The sequence below is a fragment of the Podarcis pityusensis genome (assembly GCF_964106645.2).
Source record: "Podarcis pityusensis genome assembly, chromosome: 3".
Lineage (NCBI taxonomy): Eukaryota > Metazoa > Chordata > Lepidosauria > Squamata > Lacertidae > Podarcis > Podarcis pityusensis.
Genome location: NC_138026.1, coordinates 7861680 through 7883757, shown reverse-complemented (window position 1 = coordinate 7883757; position 22078 = coordinate 7861680). Strand labels below are relative to the sequence as shown.

General features: G+C 45.2%; 1 protein-coding gene across 1 annotated transcript in view; it reads right to left on the bottom strand.

Moving 5' to 3' along the window:
* VPS36 (vacuolar protein sorting 36 homolog) overlaps positions 1-22078 on the bottom strand; it is a 29511-nt gene that overhangs the window by 6383 nt on the left and 1050 nt on the right. The window contains exons 2-10 of the mRNA XM_080999229.1: positions 20587-20655; positions 19228-19298; positions 17020-17134; positions 16571-16660; positions 15498-15584; positions 7448-7480; positions 6693-6770; positions 3364-3498; positions 1540-1605 (exon numbers count right to left, since the gene is read on the bottom strand). Coding sequence (XP_080855355.1) covers positions 1540-1605; positions 3364-3498; positions 6693-6770; positions 7448-7480; positions 15498-15584; positions 16571-16660; positions 17020-17134; positions 19228-19298; positions 20587-20655 — 744 coding nt within the window. The remainder of the gene's footprint in view (positions 1-1539; positions 1606-3363; positions 3499-6692; positions 6771-7447; positions 7481-15497; positions 15585-16570; positions 16661-17019; positions 17135-19227; positions 19299-20586; positions 20656-22078) is intronic.

Genomic DNA, 22078 nt, shown 5'->3' with positions numbered 1-22078 from the left:
TAGTTTGGATCCATTGCTCCGTGTCCGCTTCTCTGGAGCAGCAGAAAACAACCTTTCTCCCTCCTCTATGTGACATCCTTTTATATATTTGAACAAGGCTATCATATCACCCCTTAACCTCCTCTTCTCCAGGCTAAACATGCCCAGCTCCCTTAGCCATTCCTCATAAGGCATCGTTTCCAGGCCTTTGACCATTTTGGTTGCCCTCCTCTGGACACGTTCCAGTTTGTCAGTGTCCTTCTTGAACTGTGGTGCCCAGAACTGGACACAGTACTCCAGGTGAGGTCTGACCAGAGCAGAATACAGTGGCACTATTACTTCCCTTGATCTAGATGCTATACTCCTATTGATGCAGCCCAGAATTGCATTGGCTTTTTTAGCTGCCGCGTCACACTGTTGGCTCATGTCAAGTTTGTGGTCAACCAAGACTCCTAGATCCTTTTCACATGTACTGCTCTCAAGCCAGGTGTCACCCATCTTGTATTTGTGCCTCTCATTTTTTTTGCCCCCCAAAAATTGCTCCTAGTAAACCTGGCCAACAGATAGGGATGATGGGAATTGTAGTCCAACAGGACCTGAAGGGCCACATGTTCCTCACTACTGGCCTAAACGGTCACCAGTCTGTGGAGATCAAATCAAAGAAACCCACACACATACTTTGCTAAGGAAAGTAAAGTTTTACTGCAGTGATGGCAGAACACACCGAATGCTATTTAGCTTATGTTTCAAGCCAAGTTGCGTATTATGTGCTAGTCTTGTAGGCCTCGTAATCTGAAATGCCTAATAGTTGGAATAGACTGCTCTCGCTCTCTGTGGACTTAGCTGGCTGCTCTGCAATGCAAGACATCTGTGCAATTCAGAAAGTATTCCTTTTGGCACTTGCTTGCTAGTCAGTCGGCAAGAAATAAAACTGACAGTACTTCTGGCTCTCATGCAACAGGCTTCAGCTATTTGAATAGCAAAACTTTTAAATCTTCTCTTCCCAATCTGTTTTGTTCACTCACTCCACATATTTTTTTAAAATTTATTGACATCCATCTCCATGCCCTCAGAACGTGACTGCACTTCAGGTATTTTACAAACCTTCGTTTTATTTCAAAAATACTAAAAACTGTCCAATGCTTCACCAAGGAATCTTGGGAACTCAATGCAAGGTCCAGTCGAGCTCCAGATGTTGCTGGAACTCCCATAATCCCTGATCATTAGCCATCCTGGCTAGAGCTGATGGGAGCTGGAGTTCAAGAACATCTGGAAGGTCAAAGGTACGCCCGCCCCCGCCTTAATGCCTTCAAGACATCCCCACTTCATTGTTCCGTAGCACATTATTGGGTGGAACTTACTCTGGAAAATTATCCTGTCTTGTTAGCACTGTTTTTATAATGTTCTTTTAAAGAAAAGGGGAACAGCTAGACACCAAAGGGAAGAAATATTTCCCCACCCCCTACAGAAACAACATCATTTCAGTTTTGGCTACTTGGAGAAGCATTAAGTTGATCAAGCCAACTTTTGAGGAAATGCAACAAGGTAATTGTTCCTCACCTCCAAGCCTCGAGCACGATTCACCAAGCAATAAACCTCTGTGAGTGACATTATTCCTCCCCGCTCCTGTGGACACAATATCAGTTGGTAAGAGAGAACCAATTTAGAACCTCCAGCCTGCTGTCTCTAAGAAAATATGATGGGCTAGTTGACAACATCAACATGCCCAAGCAGAAAACATACAGTGGTACCTCGGGTTACATACGCTTCAGGTTACATTTTAGGGTATTTTTGGTCTCTGTGGAAGCCGCCCAGGGTGGCTGGGGAAACCCAGCCAGATGGCCGGGGTACAAATAATAAATTATTATTATTATTATTATTATTATTATTATTATTATTATTACATATGCTTCAGGTTACAGACTCCGCTAACCCAGAAATAGTGCTTCAGGTTAAGAACTTTGATTCAGGATGAGAACAGAAATCGTGCTCTGGCGGTGCGGCGGCAGCAGGAGGCCCCATTAGCTAAAGTGGTGCTTCAGGTTAAGAACAGTTTCAGGTTAAGTACAGACCTCCGAAAGAGTTAAGTACTTAACCCGAGGTACCACTGTATCTGGAAATGCAAATGGCACAGAAGCTGCAGTAAACATAGTCCTGGAAATTTGTCAGTAGTTTCTAAAAGGTCATCTTCTTTTTCTATTTGACACTGCTCCCATGATTCAAGGGCCTGCTTCGTATCTTACTTTCAAACAATAGTTAAGCCAATGTGGATGGAGTGAAAAATCAGAGATGCTTTGCTCCTTCTTGCTGCTGCTGTGCAAGCAGCAACCCAGATTTGTGGTTAGCTTTCCCTAAACAAATGATGGATGTTAAGTCAAGAATCTTGGTTACAACTTGTGGTTTGTTTGGAGAAAGCCAAGCTAGGAGCCCGGGGTTGCACAAAACCAAATCATGGCTTAGTTCCCAGCAGCATGGTAGAAGGAGGGGAGGAGTGAAGTCCTGTGATTTTTCACCCTGTGCAACAGCACGCTGCATGTTCCCCTTTCAGCCATAGTTAAGCTTACCATGATTTAAGGGGATGTACAAACACTGCCAGTGTGGATCTCCTGCGTACTCGGCAGTGGTAACAAAGGCAAATAATGTAGCTTCTGAGCAATTTCCCAGTTCTCCTTCAATATCCATTATACATCTTTATCACTGGACTGAAAAATTATACTGTGGCACCTATTGTTTAAATCTGCTCACAAAGGAGTATCACCACTGAATAAAGTCCACATTTTAAAGAAGCATATTAGCAATAGTTCTGATCCAACAGAGCATGTACAGACATCAGGGCTACATGTGCCCAGTCCCTACTTTTAAAAACCTAAACTCCTGTTGATCACCATATGGCGAGGAAATGGGACTGTTTCCATCCCTCATTCCTCCTCTCAAAACAGCTGATGAGGCGGATTTTTATTTTTAAAAATAAGGCTGTGCATGCACAATCATGTTAAGATGAGGCTGAGAAATTGCACGCGCAGCACAGCACATAAATGTCTGTTTCTATGCACTGTCAGCCTCTGTTGCCTGTGAAATGAAAGATCTGCTAGTTTGGAATGCTAACTAAAAGAAATGCCAACTTTGTTTTGTATTGTTTTTAAAACTGGATGTGCGTGTGAGTTGCCTACTAGAGTGCCCTTCTATCACAGTCCTATTATTTAATTCCCCAAAGATTTAAAATGTGCCCCTGATTAATCTACTAACTGGACAGAATAAGGCCTTTGGTCAAGCGTGTTATGGCTACAATCCTATGCCTACATACTTAGTCCAAAGTAAATATGCACAGGAATATAAAATATGCATTGTAAATATGAAATAAATTAAGATTCTCGAGTGCCTTACCTCTAAAGGTGCCTGTAAAATGCCAGCTAATTGCTTTGCCAGTTGCATATGGAAATGTGTTCCGGATCCATGTGTTTCCCTGGTGACTGGATTAGCTATGCCCATGCTCAACAGGTATGATTTAAACCTGATTGTCTGTGGAAATAGGAGAGAGCGGGAGGAAGAACAATGCGGATTAAGATGCCATATTCTTTGGAAGTGATTGAAGGGAAAGTGAAATTACTGAAGGCCACATACAGCATACTATTAGAATGGGAGATGAAAGATGAAGAGGTAAAATCAGTCATGATTAAATGGGCACAAGATGTAGGGCACAACATCATGATGGAAGGTTGGGAAAAATTATGGAAAACTGATTTAAAATTTACAGACTGTTCCCTGTTGAAGGAGAATTATATGAAGCTGATGTACAGATGGTATATGACACCAGTGCAGTTAGGGGAAATGTACAAAACTAGTTCAAATATATGTTGGAAGCGTAAAGAAAAGGAGGGAACATTTTATCATATGTAGGGGGATTGTAATGTAATTAAAAAATTTTGGGAAATAATATACAATGAATTGAAGAAAATGTTCCATCTAACATTTGTTTAAAAACCTGAAGCATTTTTGTTAGGGATCGTAGGGAAAGACCTGCCAAAAAAGCTGAAAAACATCTTCATGTATGCAACAACGGCTGCGAGAATCCTGATAGCACAAGGATGGAAGACTGAAGAAATTCAAACAACAGAATCATGGCAAGAAAAACTGATGGACTATACAGACTTGGCAAAATTGACACATAAGCTACAGGACAAGGATAATTGTGACTTCAAAGATGAATGGGAACCCTTTACAAAGTATTTGAAGACGCAACAAAATGGGGGGGGGGAATTAAGGATGACATGTTTTTGGATAATATGTTTCGTTTAACTTTTCAATAAAACTTATACCAAAAAAAAGATGCCATATTCTTAACAAACAGATGCATCCAAGATAGATGAATGAACATAGGAAGCGCCTGCTGGTCCAGGCCAGTGCCCCATCCAGCCCAGCGTCCTGTTCTTGTAGGGTCGAATTCAGCATAGCAGTACGGCAAACATTCCATCAGAGAAAGGATTTCTCCTTGCACAATGGAAGTGTAACCCCCTCTCCCCCATCCCGCATGCACTCTAAATCTGTTCTGGGGGTTCTCTCAACCCTCTGGAGTCGATCTGGGATGTGCAAGGCTCACACAAGGTAGAAGGGAGGAGTCCCGTTGCTCAAGCAGAGATGCCTATGGGAAGCAGGTCCAGCAGCAACCCTCCTCTCCTGTGGTTTCCAGCAACTGGTATTCAGAAGCACACAGAACACAGCCAGCAGCCTCATCCTCCACATTTGTCTAATCCACATTTGTCTAAACCAGGTTGGTGGTCAGCCATCACTTCCTCCTGTGGGCAGTTTGCCCAACCTGAATCTTTCAACATTCAGCTTCACCAGATGTTCCTAAGTTCCAGTGTTATGAGGTGGGGTGGGGGAACTTATCTTTATCCCCTTTCTCTGCATCATGCATCATGTTATGCAGTTCAGTCCTGTTGCTTCTTACTTGCCTTTTCTCTAAACTAAAACAACAACAACACCAAATGTTGCAACCTTTCCTCGTATGGGAGTTGTTTCATTCCCTAGGACGGAAGTTCTAGAAATACTGTTGTTGTTGTTCAGTCGTTTAGTCGTGTCCGACTCTTCGTGACCCCATGGACCAGAGCACGCCAGGCACTCCTGTCTTCCACTGCCTCCCGCAGTTTGGTCAAACTCATGCTGGTAGCTTTGAGAACACTGTCCAACCATCTCGTCCTCTGTCGTCCCCTTCTCCTTGTGCCCTCCATCTTTCCCAACATCAGGGTCTTTTCCAGAGAGTCTTCTCTTCTCATGAGGTTGCCAAAGTATTGGAGCCTCAGCTTCAGGATCTGTCCTTCCAGTGAGCACTCAGGGCTGATTTCCTTAAGAATGGATACGTTTGATCTTCTTGCAGTCCATGGGACTCTCAAGAGTTTCCTCCAGCACCAGAATTCAAAAGCATCAATTCTTCAGTGATCAGCCTTCTTTATGGTCCAGCTCTCACTTCCATACATCACTACTGGGAAAACCATAGCTTTAACTATAGGGACCTTTGTTGGCAAGGTGATGTCTCTGCTTTTTAAGATGCTGTCTAGGTTTGTCATTGCTTTTCTCCCAAGAAGCAGGCGTCTTTTAATTTCGCGGCTGCTGTCACCATCTGCAGTGATCATGGAGCCCAAGAAAGTAAAATCTCTCACTGCCTCCATTTCTTCCCCTTCTATTTGCCAGGAGGTGATGGGACCAGTGGCCATGATCTTCGTTTTTTTGATGTTGAGCTTCAAACCAGAAGTACTAGGAAGTTCCTAATGTACTAAAACAGGGAGATAACTGAGGAGTCATAGGTCTGCCAAAATCATGAGCTGTGCTACGTTCCCCATCTTCGCTCAAGTTCACTCTTAAAATTCCCCAAAGAAAACGAAATGCACCTATCATACCCCTTGCCCACCTATCATACTCCTTGCCCAGCAAAGAACAGGTGCTGTTTTTAGGAGTCCAAGCAAAGAAAGGCTTGGGAGTAGGAAATGGCCAGGATTCAGCATGTAGTGGATGCTGACAGCATTCCCCAAGTAGGAAAGACACTGCCATGGATTGCCAAGTCACCTTTTCCTCACCTACAGAAGACTGCTCTCCTGGAAATCAATCTACTTGCAAGGAAGACCCTCAGCCAGCTTATCCTCAAGGCAGCTGGGACAGATTTCTCATGAGACTATTCCATGTTCGGGAAACAGCCAATAAATTAAGCATCAATACCAGCATTATTGTGAGTGAGCGAGAGAAGACTGCAGGTGCATGTGCATGCTTATTTTCAACTACAGGCGAGGTTGTGGGCATGGATGAGGCAAAGCACTGCGGTGAAGTTTCATAGATCACCAGCATTTGTTATGCCATATTACCAATTCAGAGTTTGGCAGCATTATATACCGTATTTTTCGCTGTATAAGACGCAGCAGACCACAAGACGCACCTAGTTTTTGGAGGAGGAAAACAAGAAAAAAAATATTCTGGATCTCAGAAGCCAGAACAGCAAGAGGGATCGCTGCGCAGTGAAAGCAGCAATCCCTCTTGCTGTTCTGGCTTCTGTGATAGCTGCGCAGCCTGCATTCGCTCCATAGGACGCACACACATTTCCCCTTACTTTTTAGGAGGGAAAAAGTGAGTCTTATAGAGCAAAAAATACGGTATATTATCATGGCAGCTTAAGTCCATGTTTCTCAGAGTGCGTTGGCGTCTAGCGCATTAAAATATTAACTGACCTCATCTTCCGTGATGTCACCTTGCTTTTCTTTGATCTTGTTAGCAATCGATTTGGACAGTTCCACCATTTCCTTAGCCTATTAAGACACAACAGAGAGACAAGACACAACTGTTGAAGACAGAACACTTTGCCATGAGCCTCTGACGCAGAATCAAGCTTTGAGGGGCTTCCAAGCAGGACATTTGCAGATTTAATCAAGGCCACTTCCAGACGGTGGCTAATTTCAGGTGGGATTCAGTCACAACCTAACCAATTCAGGCTGGCTGCACAATTAGATTTGATTGGGTAGTCTTGCCAACAAGCCCACTTCTCCAAAATGTTGGATATTTTTACCATAAGGGACACGCACTGGAACACGTGAAGGAACACTTCCTTTGACATAACATCCAATCTCTCTGCAAACAAATCAGGATGAATGCTCAATAAACAGACAGACTGGAAGTACCCCAACTATTAGCTAGGGAAAGGGAGCTTCTGGACTCAGTCTGAGCGTTCCTTCTCTCACAAATGTAATGCTAATCATTAGTGTAAGAAGATTCAATCATGACTTCCTCCAAGATGATTTGCTTTGGGATGGGCTGGAGTCTGAGCCACATCCCCCTGCTTCTTACCCACTTAGAAGTGGATCTTTCAGACACCATCACATTTTACCTGTGACATTCAGCAGGGCATGCTCAACATTCTGCTTACTCATGGTTCTCTGGATGGGGCCTAGCCAATTTAAATTCAGAGAGGTAAAAAGTGATACTTTACCTTTTCCATAAGCTTGCTGAGGTCTTCAAAAGCCTGCAATAATCAGACACACACTTGGTAAGGTGTTCCTCACTTCTAGAAAGACAGACTCATTGCATCATTGAAATATTTCTTCCACCGCTGCCTTCCCTCCAAAATCAAAGCCCTGGAAATAATTAGTTTCTAGCATTGTAAGACCATGTGCTTTAAAACTGTAATTAAGAAGATTCTAGCCCTGTGCTTTGTAACCTGAGCAGACTGTTTCTGTATGAATAGAACGCTGTGCGTTAAGAGGTCCTCACCTTCCAGATAAGAGGGTGGGGTCATTTTAAGTCAAGGGTTGGCAGTAAATGACCTTTAATACAGTGGTACCTCGGGTTAAGTATTTGATTCGTTCTGGAGGTCCATTCTTAACCTGAAACTGTTCTTAACCTGAAGCACCACTTTAGCTAATAGGGCCTCCCGCTGCTGCCGCGCTGCCGGAGTACGATTTCTGTTCTCATCCTGAAGCAAAGTTCTTAACCTGAGGTACTATTTCTGGGTTAGTGGAGTCTGTAACCTGAAGCATATGTAACCTGAGGTACCACTGTACTCAGATTTCAAAAGCTTGTACTTAAATATAATATTCATAGGCAAGGCTAATTTAAAAAGGAAAGTACCACGTATGCCATCTATGAGTTCCCTGAAGAAAAGGCAGGTTAGAAATGTAATAAATAATTACAGATGTACACCACCCATTTAACTGGAGTTCTCTGGGCAGTTTGCAGACCGTTAAAAATACAAGATGAAACAACATAATAAACAGCACTAAAACTAATTGGGGGGAAATCAAAACAGCTAAAGCCAACACAAGTATTGCAAACAATTTAAAACCATGAACTGAAAAAACATAAACCTGACATCTCATCAAAATCCGGAAGCATTTAACGAGACATTATTGCATGCAACATTGCCTCCCCAATTATTCACCAAATTCACTATTCTAACCTAATGGAAATTATCAAACGTTTAGCATCTTATGCATGTTGTCAGTAACATGCAGAAAAACAAGCCAGCAAAGAGAGAAAAACAGATCTAGATAAATAAAGGGCATGCTGTAAATAATTCTTCCCCTGTCTAATTGATTCACGCCCAAGTACAAAGGAGAATGTGCACACACCTAACAGGAATTTCCTCAGAAAAACAAAGAACTAAGGGAATGAATTTTTATCAGCAGCAACCAGCAGGTGCAGGAAACCCATTCTGTAACGCAGGGCACAAGTTCTGAAATAAACTGATTGATAATAATAATAATAATAATAAATTTTATTTATATCCCGCCCTCCCCAGCCAAAGCCGGGCTCAGGGCGGCTAACAACAATAAAACAGTATAAAAGTATAGCATAAACAACACTCTAAAATCATTCATTATAAAATTAATTAATTCAGGCCACTGGCAACTATTGGGCCAGAGCTCCGCGAAGATTGCCGAGGGAGGGAGTCAGGCTGTGCCCTGGCCAAAGGCCTGGTGGAAGAGCTCTGTCTTGCAGGCCCTGCGGAAAGATGTCAAATCCTGCAGGGCCCTGGTCTCTTGTGACAGAGCGTTCCACCAAATCGGAGCCACAGCCGAAAAAGCCCTGGCTCTAGTTGAGGCCAGCCTAACTTCTCTGTGGCCTGGGACCTTCAAGATGTTTTTATTTGAAGACCGTAAGTTTCTCTGTGGGGCATACCAGGAGAGGCAGTCCCGTAGGTACGAGGGTCCTAGGCCGTATAGGGCTTTAAAGGTTAAAACCAGCACCTTAAACCTGATCCTGTACTCCACCGGGAGCCAGTGCAGCTGGTGTAGCACCGGGTGAATGTGATCTCGCAGCGAAGACCCCGTAAGGAGTCTCGCTGCAGCATTCTGCACCCGCTGGAGTTTCTGGGTCAGTCTCAAGGGCAGCCCCACGTAGAGCGAGTTACAATAATCCAGTCTGGAGGTGACCGTCGCGTGGATCACAGTGGCTAGGTCAGGGCGAGAGAGGTAAGGAGCCAACTGCTTAGCTTGGCGGAGATGGAAAAATGCCACCTTTGTTATAGCTGCAATCTGCGCCTCCATGGAAAGGGAGGTGTCGAAGATTACACCCAAACTCTTAACGGATGGTGCTGGCACTAATTGCGCCCCCGCAAGAGATGGGAGTTGCCCCCCCAATCCCATATCGCCCCGTCCCAGCCACAGGACCTCTGTCTTCGAAGGATTTAGCTTCAACCGGCTCCCACGTAACCATCCAGCCACAGCTTCCAAACATCTGGTCAGTGTGTCTGGGGCCGAGTCAGGATGGCCATCCATCAACAGATAGAGTTGGGTGTCATCGGCATACTGATGGCAACCCAGCCCAAAACTCCGAACAAGCTGGGCGAGGGGGCGCATAAAGATGTTGAAAAGCATCGGGGAGAGTATCGCACCCTGAGGTACTCCACACACCAAGGAGTGGCGTGATGACAATTCCCCCCCAAGCGCCACCCTCTGTCCCCGACCGGAGAGAAACGAGCGCAGCCATTGAAGGGCTGTGCCCTGGATCCCCACGTCGGCAAGGCGGTGGTCCAGAAGTTCGTGATCGACCATGTCGAAAGCTGCTGACAGATCTAGAAGAATCAGCAGCCCCGACCCGCCTCGATCCAGCTGTCTACGAAGATCATCTGTTAGGGCGACCAGAGCCGTCTCGGTCCCATGACCAGCGCGGAAGCCGGACTGGAATGGATCCAGAGCCGATGTTTCATCCAGAAACCCACCAAGCTGTTCAGCAACCGCTCTCTCAATCACCTTACCCAGGAATGGAAGATTCGAAACCGGGCGGTAATTGGATAGATCTAAAGGATCTAATGATGTTTTCTTTAAGAGCGGGCGCACCACCGCCTCCTTCAGTTCCCCTGGGAATGTCCCCGTGCCAAGGGACAAATTGATGATATCCCCCAGGAGGGCCCGCACCTCGTCTGGACACGCTCTAATCAGCCAAGACGGGCACGGGTCGAGAGGACAGGTGGTGGGCTTTCCAGCTCGGAGGAGTCTGTCCACATCGGCTGGGGATATCCGGTCGAAGTGGTCCAATACTGGACCCGAGGACAGTCGAGGGGCCTCCAGTTCCTTTATTGTATCCAAATTGGCAGGGAGGTCATGGCGGAGCAACAAGACCTTCTCTGCAAAAAAGCTCGCAAATGCCTCACAGCTAAGTGTCAAATTGTTATCTAAATTTGGCTGTCCCTCAAGGGACGTTAAAGACCTGATTATACTAAATAATTGCGCCGGGCGAGAGCTAGCGGATGCAATGGAGGCCGAGAAGTAAGACTTCTTAGCAGCCTTCACCGCCATCTCGTAGGTTTTCATAAAAGCCCTATAAGATGTTCTTGAGGCTCCGTCACGGGCACCCCGCCATACTCGCTCTAGCCGTCTGAGGTCCCGCTTCATTTTCCGGAGCTCCTCGGTAAACCAGGGAGCCCGGTTTCTGCGGGGTCGCAGAGGGCGCTTAGGTGCGATCTCATCGATGGCTGCCAGGAGCTGGGTATTCCAGCCCTCAACAAGCTCAGTCAATGAGTCGCCAGGGGGAGCAAGGTCCCGCAAGGCTTGGCGGAATCTATCAGGGTCCATCAGCCTCTGCGGGCGAGCCCAAATTGGCTTGCCACCTAAGCAGGGTGGGGGCGGAAAGTCAATCCTGGCTTTCAGAGCGTAGTGATCAGACCATGGCACCTTCATCGAAGGAGACATGATCACATCTATACCTACGCCAAAGATCAAATCCAGCGTGTGGCCTGCTTGATGTGTGGGGCCCGAAACAAACTGGGAGAGCCCTAGTGTCGCCATGGAAGACACCAGGTCCAGAGCCTGTGAGGAGGGAGTGGCATCAGCATGGATGTTGAAGTCCCCCAATACAATAGGTTAGGGAACTCCAAGGCCCAGCCGGCCACCGCCTCCAGCAGGCCTGACAGGGTGGCTGCTGGTGCGCTAGGTGACCGGTACACCAGCCAGACAGCCAAGCTCTCCTCGGAGCCCCACACTAGGCCAACACATTCAATGCCGGGGATCGATGGCGATGGTAGAGCCCTGAAAGGACAATCTTCCCGGATTAATAATGCCACCCCTCCCCCCCGGCCCACAGTCCGCGACTGGTGGAGGACGGAGAAACCCGGGGGCGCCATCTCTCGTAAGGTAACTGTTGCCCCTTCACGCACCCAGGTCTCCGTCACACAAGCCAGGTCGACCCCCTGCGAGATAAAGAAATCTCGCAGGGTGGCGGTTTTATTGCCTATAGACCTGGCATTGCACAGCACCAGTGACGGAGGTGAGTAATCCTTGCTCACCCTACCCTCGTCCCTCGGGATGGGGCGCAGATTGGAAGGGGTACGAGCGTATCCATATCTCGATCCCCTTCGCCTATAACATCTGCCCCCACCGCCATACCTCCCTCGCCCCTCCACGGTAGCAATCCCAGGCCTCATAGTAGCCTCCATTGATGGCAATTAATGTTATTCTTTCGCAGCCTAAAACAATAAAACGTTAAAACAATAAAAACAAAAAACAAAACAACCCAGAAAGCAATAAAACAATACAAATAAAAACTGATAAGTGCAAAGCAGATTTCCCTATGTTTTCAACATCCACAGTTTGATTTCTTTTATCCTCTGATAAACAGAGTGGAAGAGAACAACACGGGGGCACAGAAAATCACCTCATACTGAGTCAGAACATTGGTCTATCTAGTTTAGTATTGTCTACCCTGACAGGCAAACTCTTCTGGATTTCAAACAGGACTGTCTCCCAGCCCTACCGGCAGCTGCAGGTTATTGTACCTAGAATCTTCTGCATACAAGGCAGATTTTCTACTGGTGGCACAAGAAAATTGGCTGCTTCAGCTGCAAACAGTAGCCTCATGGCTTTTCCTCCACCAGCCCTCCCTGATAGGTAAAGGTAAAGGGACCCCTGACCATTAGGACCAGTCGTGACCGACTCTGGGGTTGCGGCGCTCATCTCGCTTTACTGGCCGAGGGAGCCGGCGTACAGCTTCCGGGTCATGTGGCCAGCATGACTAAGCCGCTTCTGGCGAACCAGAGCAGCGCACGGAAAGGCCGTTTACCTTCCCGCCGGAGCGGTACCTATTTATCTACTTGCACTTTGACGTGCTTTCGAACTGCTAGGTCGGCAGGAGCTGGTACCGAACAACAGGAGCTCACCCCGTTGCGGGGATTCGAACCGCCGACCTTCTGATTGGCAAGTCCTAGGCTCTGTGGTTTAACCCACAGCACCACCTGCGTCCCCACCACACAGTTAAAGAGAACATGCCGCATGTCTGCTTAGAGACCTTTGAAATATTAATCAACATAGAAATGCTTGGAAATAAATAAATAAATAGTCATTGTGCTGTAAGATGACCCTTTCCCAATCTACTTCATGGGGTGAAGTGTAGCGGGAAGGTGGTGGAAAATGAACAGCAACACACCATCTTATAATGCAACCTCTTTTACTACATGGGGTGGAGGAAGACCAGCAGGAAACAAGGGGCTCCTACAGTGGTGCCTCGCAAGACGAAAAGAATCCGTTCCGCGAGTCTCTTCGTCTTGCGGGTTTTTTCGTCTTGCGAAGCAAGCCCATTAGAGGTTTAGCGGCTTAGCGCTACAGTATTAGCGGCTTAGCCGGCTTAAAGATCAGCTGATAAGCGGCTTAACGATCAGCTGATAAGCGGCTTAACGATCAGCTGATAAGCGGCTTAGCATCAGCTGTTAAGCGGCTTAAAGATCAGCTGATAAGCGGCTTAGCATCAGCTGTTAAGCGGCTTAAAGATCAGCTGATAAGTGGCTTAGCCATCAGCTGATAAGCGGTTTAGCGGCTTGGGAAAAAGGGGGGGGGGAGGAAAAAAACCCCGCAGGAACTCGCAAGACATTTTCGTCTTGCGAAGCAAGCACATAGGAAATTCGTTTTGTGAAGCACCTCCAAAACGGAAAACCCTTTCGTCTAGCGGGTTTTCCGTCTTGCGAGGCATTCATCTTGCGGGGCACCACTGTATATTGTTCAGCTCCACCCTAAATTTGTATGTGCCAGTTGTAAAAAGAGGAGAGTAAGTAAATCCTTACAAAAACGACAGAGATCAATTTGTTGCAGTAAACAATAAGGAGTGACAATGATGTGGGTATAATCTTGTTCTGAAAACAAGGAAATTCTACCACCAGAAACAAAAATAACAGTAGCCAGAAGTGATAAACAAAAACAAGCTGTTAGAAATACCAGGAAGCAAATTATTAGGAAAGATAAACCCTCATGTTTATAGAATTCCCAGTCCCCCTTCTTCCTTCTGCCTCTTGCCACTAGCTAGGCTGCATTCATATGCCCTTAAATGGCTCTTTGTTTTTCTAACCCTTAGAAAATGCTTTGGGGTCTCTTCGGACAATTGGAAAAGCCTGCATTTTTTCTCTGTGTACAACGTTTTGCGTCAGCCAGGCCTGATCCAGTGATACCATGGCAATACCTTTGTCCAAAGCAATGGAGGAGGAAAGGATTGCTATATAGCAGGCATAGGCAAACTCGGCCCTCCAGATGTTTTGAGACTACAACTCCCATCATCCCTGGCTAACAGGACCAGTGGTCAGGGATGATGGGAATTGTAGTCTCAAAACATCTGGACGGCCGAGTTTGCCTATGCCTGCTATATAGGTTTGACTCTTTATAAAAATTAACACTGGAAACATGCCCTGCGATGCTGAGGCTGGAAGGCACAAAACTCAAGGAGCAAAGCAGCAAGACAGTGCAGATTTCTAAAACGTATGGTCCCCAGACGTTTGACGGTCTATTGATCCCTGTGCCCCCACTGTGCTCGCTTCCCCGCTGCCACCAACCCGTTACTCTCGGGTAAAACACTGAGTCCAGACAGTTGTTAAAATTGAACCAAATAAACAAGTTTATTTTATAAGCATTAACAAGTTTATGGTTTCTCAGATAATTTTCTTGTCAGTTTATTAACATTAGTTTCTTTACCGGCCTAAACCTTCCTAATACCTTCTGACTGATTATCCCAAATGTCTATCTGACTCCTCTTAACAGATTCCCTCACTCTCTCACATCAGACTAGCCCAACCCACAGACTTATGTGCAAAGGCACACTGTGATTTGTGACAGGTTAGTGTGCCGGCCGCAGTGTGTAAGTGTGTTGCACAAACGCTCCTTTGCATTCCTTCTGGGGCTGGAAAGGGATTGTTAAACTAAATTACAGTTGTACCTCGGGTTACATACACTTCAGGTTACAGATGCTTCAGGTTACAGACTCCACTAACCCAGATATAGTACCTCGGGTTAAGAACTTTGCTTCAGGATAAGAACAGAAATCGTGCTCCGGCAGCATGGCGGCAGAAGGCCCCAAAGTGGTGCTTCAGGTTAAGAACAGTTTCAGGTTAAGAACGGACCTCCAGAATGAATTAAGTACTTAACCCAAGGTTGTACTGTGTTGTGAAATGATGAATGTCTATAAAGTGTGTCAACCAACATGAAAAGTTTGGAAAGCTCTGCTCTAAAATATAGAACATTTTAAAGTGGTGTGAAAGAAACACAGTTACACCACAGGCACTTATATGTGACGCTTTATACGGGCATGTTGCACGCAGCTCTCACTATTGCAACTGATGCACTGGCTAGAGGAGAAGTGGCATTTTTGATTACTTGATCATATAATTTCTATACCGCTTAATTTATTAAAACTATCTCTAAGCAGCACACAGAAAACTGAAGCAACAACAGACAACTTAAACTAACTTTCCCAAATAACAAATTACGCTATGCAAGCACTGGAGGAAAATAATTTTTCCACAAAAGAAGCATTCACTTCATGATAAGACACCTATATCTTGTGCAACAGCTGTGTAAAAAGTGCAATAACTCCATTTGTAGAAGGGGGATACATCCTTTGCAAAAGCCTGTAAGCACCGGTCATGTATTTTTAAACATATAACACATCTGGCTCCCAAACACAATGACTGTGATCCAAATATAATTACAGACTCTCCCTATCAGCAGCTTCCAACAACTCAAAGAGTTACAAAAAAAATCTGCACATGAAATTCCAATATTACTCACCTCGGAAATGTTCTTATCCATCTCTTTTCTTCTTTCTTCTAATTTTCTCTCAATACCTACAATTCCTGCAGCTCTTATTCTCCCTGTCTGAAAAAAAAATACAACAACAAAAGGGTTATGAAGGAAGTGCTTAGAGTTCCCTCCTTTTGGACACAAGTGAGGCCCTGATGAGATAATGGCTGGGCCCCAGAAGGACAAAGCCCCACCCCAAAAAAGCCAGCATCCAGCTGCACGGCAGCCATTTCTGAGAAGGTATTTCAATTGCTGGGAGCTAAACAAATGTGTAGGGACACGGGTGGCGCTGTGGGTTAAACCACAGAGCCTAGGACTTGCTGATCAGAAGGTCGGCAGTTCGAATCCCCACGACGGGGTGAGCTCCCGTTGCTCGGTCCCTGCTCCTGCCAACCTAGCAGTTAGAAAGCACGTCAAAGTGCAAGTAGATAAATAGGTACCGCTCCGGCGGGAAGGTAAACGGCGTTTCCGTGCGCTGCTCTGGTTCGCCAGAAGCGGCTTAGTCATGCTGGCCACATGACCCGGAAGCTGTACGCTGGCTCCCTCGGCCAGTAAAGTGAGATGAACGCCGCAACCCCAGAGTCGGCCATGACTGGACCTAATGGTCAGGGGTCCCTTTACCTTTACCTAAAGTCTGTGCCTGCCTTATAACATCTGTGAGATCTGGGACATGGGGTGTATTTAGAAACAACCAGGGGCGCCATCCAGAGGGGTGCAAGTCCCCCCACAAAAAAAATTTCAAGGAGGGGTCGGGCCCCCTAAATATTCTGTGGCCTGAGACAGGCCCTGTTGGGTCTTCTCACGACTGTGACAGTGTCAGGAAAGGCTGTGCATGTCAGTGCACATTTAGTGCACCTCATTTAGTGCTATGTCTAAATGCAACTATATAATCAGCTTCATGTTTTCAAATTACATTACCTGTCAAAAATAGCCAATTTCAATTAACATTGTGGGGTGGGGGGGAGTGTTACATAATAAAACAGCTGCATAAAGCAAAAAGGATACTTATTGAAATGCTTATTTGAAAGCAGAGGTCCAATAATCAGAAACTGCATAAACACCTGCGAGCCTCTGGTAACATCAATGGTCTGAGAAGCAGGCATGTTTTCCCACCTCCGCTGAGTCATTTCTTCCGATAGCCTTCTGTAGAACTGTGCAGAGGTTTAAAAAAAGAAAGGAGGGAGGTTAATTCCAAGGATGCACTGAAACTGATTTAAATATATTTAGTATTTTCTAAATAAAAGCAATTTCATAAAAGTAATTTCTCAAAGGACTGAGTTTTACTGCATCACTTATCTTTACAGATCTCAAAAGTTTAGCAGTCCATACCAGCATGTTACAAGCAAGACACAATAGTAATAAACAGTAATACCTGTATAATGATTTATTTTTACCCATTTAAGTCTTGCAAAAATTTCATTTTAACCAGGCTTTATCTTTACACAAATGAAATTTATAAAACCCATCCCAATATCACCTCACCCCCATCAGGCTAAAAATACATATATACCTCAATCTGTCCATGTTCTTTGAAAGAAAGTTTGATATATGAGTATTTACTACTCTGGAAAGGGCCAGGCTCCTTGCTGGAAGGTACTGGATGAAGATGAACCACTATTTTCGCACTGAAGAGATGGGAAGAGGAAGAAAGAAAATCTTTATGTGCCCTGTAGTTATAAAAAAGCAAGGCTGCTTCCTAAATATTAACAAATGTAGATTTTTAAAGTTTTATGTAGTCTTTTATCACAGGCTAAAAATATAGCTGGTGGAATGTAATATAACATGTTTCTTATAAATTTTCAAGAATTCATTCAGCTGTTAAGAATTTTAGTTTTCAGAATACTTCAGAAATAGTTTTCAGAATATTTCATCTCTCTCTATATATGTAATAGGAGATTCAAGGCAGACAAAAATGAACTTATAGAATTGCAGAGTTGGATGGGACCCTTAGGGTCATCTAGTCCAACCCCCTACAATGCAGGAATCCCAATTTAAGCATACATGGCAGATAGCCAAGGAAGTCCATCACCTCTCATGGGAGTCCATTCCACTATCAAACAGCTCTGATGTTTAGTCAGAATCTCCTTCCTTATAACTTGAATCCATTGGTTTGGGTCCTAGTCTCTGGAGCAGGAGAAAACAAGCTTCCTCCCATCCTCCATGCGGCAGCCCTTTAGATATTTGAACATTGCTATCGTATCGTCTCTCAGTCTCCTCTTCACCAGGCTAAACATACCCATGAGGTTAGGCGCAGCAGCCTCTGCCAGTGGCAGCCCTCCTAACTTCTGGGACAGGGATGGAGAGGGGTACGGCGTTGATGACAGAAGTGCTGGGATGGCAGCGGAGCAAAAGTGTGCAAGTAGCTGTACCCGCTGCTGCCACCGAGCGAGTGCTTCCTCTGCCCTGCCCTACCTGGTTCCAACAAGCAGCAGTACAGTGGTACCTCTGGATGCGAACAGGATCTGTTCCAGAGCCCGTTCACATCCTGAAGCGAATGTAACATGCAACTGCGCGTGCAGTGTTTTGCCGCTTCCGCGCATGCGTGACATCATTTTGAGCGCCTGCGCATGCACGAGCGGCGAAACCCGGAAGTAACGCACTCATTACTTCCGGGTCACCACAGAGGGCAACCCGAAAACATTCATCCCGAAGCTACTTCAACCCGAGCCATGACTGTACCATCACAACTCGGAGGGCAGTGCAGCAGTTGCGCACTGTCACTGCTTTTCACACTGTGCATAGGTAAATGATAGTATTTTTTACAAGATGCTTTGATGGCCAGTTGGACGTGGGTGGTGCTGTGGTCTAAACCACAGAGCCTAGGGCTTGCCGATCAGAAGGTCGGCAGTTTGAATCCCCGCGACGGGGTGAGCTCCCATTGCTCGGTCCCTGCTCCTGCCAACCTAGCAGTTTGAAAGCACGTCAAAGTGCAAGTAGATAAATAGGTACCGCTCCGGCGGGAAGGTAAACGGCGTTTCCGTGCGCTGCTCTAGTTCACCAGAAGCGGCTTAGTCATGCTGGCCACATGACCTGGTACCTGTCTGCAGACAAACGCTGGCTCCCTCGTCCAATAAAGTGAGATGAGCACACAATCCCAGAGTCGTCCGCAACTGGACTTAACGGTCAGGGGTCCCTTTACCTTTACCTTGATGGCCACTAATGGAAAAGCTGCAATGCTCATGGAAGACAAACATGCCAAGCTCCCTGGACTAAGTAGCCAGCCCTACTAGAAGCTACAGCAACAGGCTGATCAATTCCACTTATACGTCTACTCTTCACAAGCAGACCCAAGGTGGGTTACATGTATCATAGAACAAATTATAACAGGAGCGTCTCCACCCACATCGTTCAGCCCAGACACTGAGGTCCAGCTCCAAGGTCCTTCTGGTGGTTCCCTAATTGAGAGAAGTGAAGTTACAGGGAACCAGGCCAAGGGCCTTCTCGGTAGTAGTGCCTGCCATGTGGAATGCTCTCCCATCAGATGTCAAGGAGATAAACAATTATATGACTTTCCATAGATATCTGAAGGCAGCCCTGTATTCCACAGGGAGGGCGCCACTGCTGAGAACCCACCCACTCATCCTTGAATAAGGTTCTGAAAAAGGGAAATAAGGATGCATTATGGACTGGATACTTGTGAAATACTGAATATTCCAAATAACCCAGGGAAGCGACTGTCCCCAACATAACAGATTTTGCTACAAACTCACAGTACTACCTTTTTCCTATCCCGGCTGCTTGTTCTTCAATGAAGATAATTTGGGAAAGAGGAATAGCCATACAACATTCCTAAAAGTAGCAATAGAGAGAAGAAAAACAAATACATTTTAATTGAATCCTGCTCTTATTTTAAGACTGTGGAATCACGGCACTGTTTTTGCACTAAGTTCTGCACTGAAGCATTTCATGTGTAGAATTCTTCCCATTCTAGACCATTCTTGCTACTCTCATACACAGGTGTGTGGAGAAAAAAGCTCCCATGGATATGAAATACCGTATTTTTCGCCCTATAGGATGCACTTTCCCCCCTCCAAAAATGGAGGGGAAATGTGTGTACGTCCTATGGGGCGAATGCAGGCTTTCGCTGAAGCCTGGAAAGCGAGAGGGGTCGGTGCGCACCGACCCCTCTCGCTCTCCAGGCTTCAAGAAGCTCTGTGCAGCCCTCGGGAGCCTGGCGCGAGGTAACAACAGCAACACATTGCTCAAAATGACCCATTTTTTTGCCTAAGCTATCCTGCAAGTATAAACTGCTTTTTACTGTTTTTGGTACTGCAACTGTAAACATTTTGGGCTTATTAATATCTCCGGTTTAAATCTCTGTACCTCAGATTACATAGATCTATTTTATTTCATCATTTCCAAAGTTGTAATCCTCGTGAATTTTTATTCTCGAAACTAATTGTTTAATTAGCAAAGAATAAAATTAATCTATGGCCTTTTAAACGGAGGGGTTTTTGTTTGAATTATAGTTATAGTAGTAGGAGATTGGCTAAAGACAGTAAAGCCCTGTGAAGAGGCAAGGCTGCTAACTCACAATTCTCTAAATCATGTCCCACACACCTAAGCAGTCACATGCTGAAAACAATAATGAACCTTCCCTTGGGCTTGCACACACACCAAACCCTCCCTTCTCCATTAGAGAGGCTGCAAGGCGATCAGAAATTTTCGCTTTCATTTTTGATTAATCAGAATGCAGCATGTTGTCTAAACCCTAAATTGAGTTGCTTTACATGTAACGCCAAGTCAAATTATGGTTTAGCATGAGCAGGCAAGTGTGTTGGTTCACATTTAGTAATAGCAGCCACTTCGCTCACCCCCAGGTTCTGCTGCAGAGACAGCAAAGGGAATATAGCCAATGTTTGGGCTTAGCACTATGTCTGAGCCCAGATTTGTGCTATGTCTTGCTCCAAAACATACCACAGGCCATAACCAGAGTGTGTTCCAAGGTGTGTTCTTACGGCACATGGTTTGTTTGGGGGAGACAGTTTGCTCACACAACCATCACAGACAAATTAACTTTACTGTTCTTTTGCATATTATATGGAAATTATAGACATACCAGACTACTGAAACTTACATGATTTTTCTGATCTCTCCAGATCAATCTGTGCGTACTCAGAAGCAATATGCCCGTATCAAACTTTACCTGGGTAAGGAAGATATATTTCAGTTCATCTAAGTCTCATCCAGTTTTTGCCCAATACATAATTTAAAAATCACGCAGAGTACTTGCTGGATACTACTAAACACCCTGAGTGAGCAGGGCATCTGTTCTTACAGCGGGGCTTCTCCCTCTACTCCCCCCTCAAATCTGGAGGGCTTGATGAACTTCTAAAGCAGTTTTGGTGGGCACACAGGGAGAGATAAATTTTCCAAGTGTTCTTATGCTAAACCAAAGCTTAGGAATACAGGAAAATGCCTTATACCATGTCAGCACTGACTGGCAGCTTTTCAGGGGCTACCAGCAGATATCAGGGATCAGGCTTAGAGCCTTTTGTATGCAATGCAGATTGCTCTACCACTGAACCACAGCCCTTCTCCATTTGAAATTTCAGTTATCAACTTTTGCTTCGGCTCCTTCTAGATTGTGCAGGTAGGCAGAACTGGTTGAAGCAAGCATGAGCAACAGGTTCATGGGTGCTTTCGCCTTTGAAATCTTGAAATTCAGGTCCCCACCTATAATCTGTCACTTCCTGTAGCAAAATGAGAGGTGCTTCTTTTGACATTGAAGATGGAATTCAAGTACTATTTCCCAGAAATACCAGACAGCAAAGACCGGTATGAATTAGAATGAAGTAGCTTCAATGCATATGAACCACAGATACTGTGAAATCCATAATAAAATGAGGCAAACTTTTTGTAGGCTTCTTGGTGCAGTTGTTACACTTGCAGTGTGTGGTGATGAGACCTTGTGCACTTGCATTGCTCCTTCATTGCCTGACTTTGCATTTAAGTCAATTGACTAAGCTTTCTCTAAACCAGAGGTGCAAACTGTCCTGTGGAAAGGAACAGGAGAGTGAGGCAGGCAAGGAGGACCTCACCGCCTGCTCCAAACAGGGCTATCTACCACCAACTGCACTGTGCAAAGGATCTCAATGACTTGCTTTGCTCTGACACTGTTTCAGTGTGATTTTCTTCATTTATTCTGATTTCAAAGGTGAGATGCTATTACAGCGTGATAATAAAGAAAATAAAAAACTCCACATGTGATCTGTGTATGAATGCTACAGAAAAATCCAGATATTTTAGCAAGCCTAACCTACTTAAAATGCGGGTATGAAAACTTTAAAAAGATGTAGTATTGAAAACCTCTGATTCAAAAGCAAAGCTGGGATGTAGAGGAAGACACTGAAATGAGTATTGTAAAGGGAGAGAGAACCACAATCCGCACCTTCTTGCAACAAATTCACTACCTTGCTTGATGCTTCCCGATACTACAAAGCTCCATTCAATCCAAAACTATACTTCTGACTAATTGGAAATAGCTTGCAGATATTTATTGGCTTGGGATTTTATATAAGTTAAGTGATGAATTAATATGTTTATTTCAGAATGAAAAGATTCAAGGA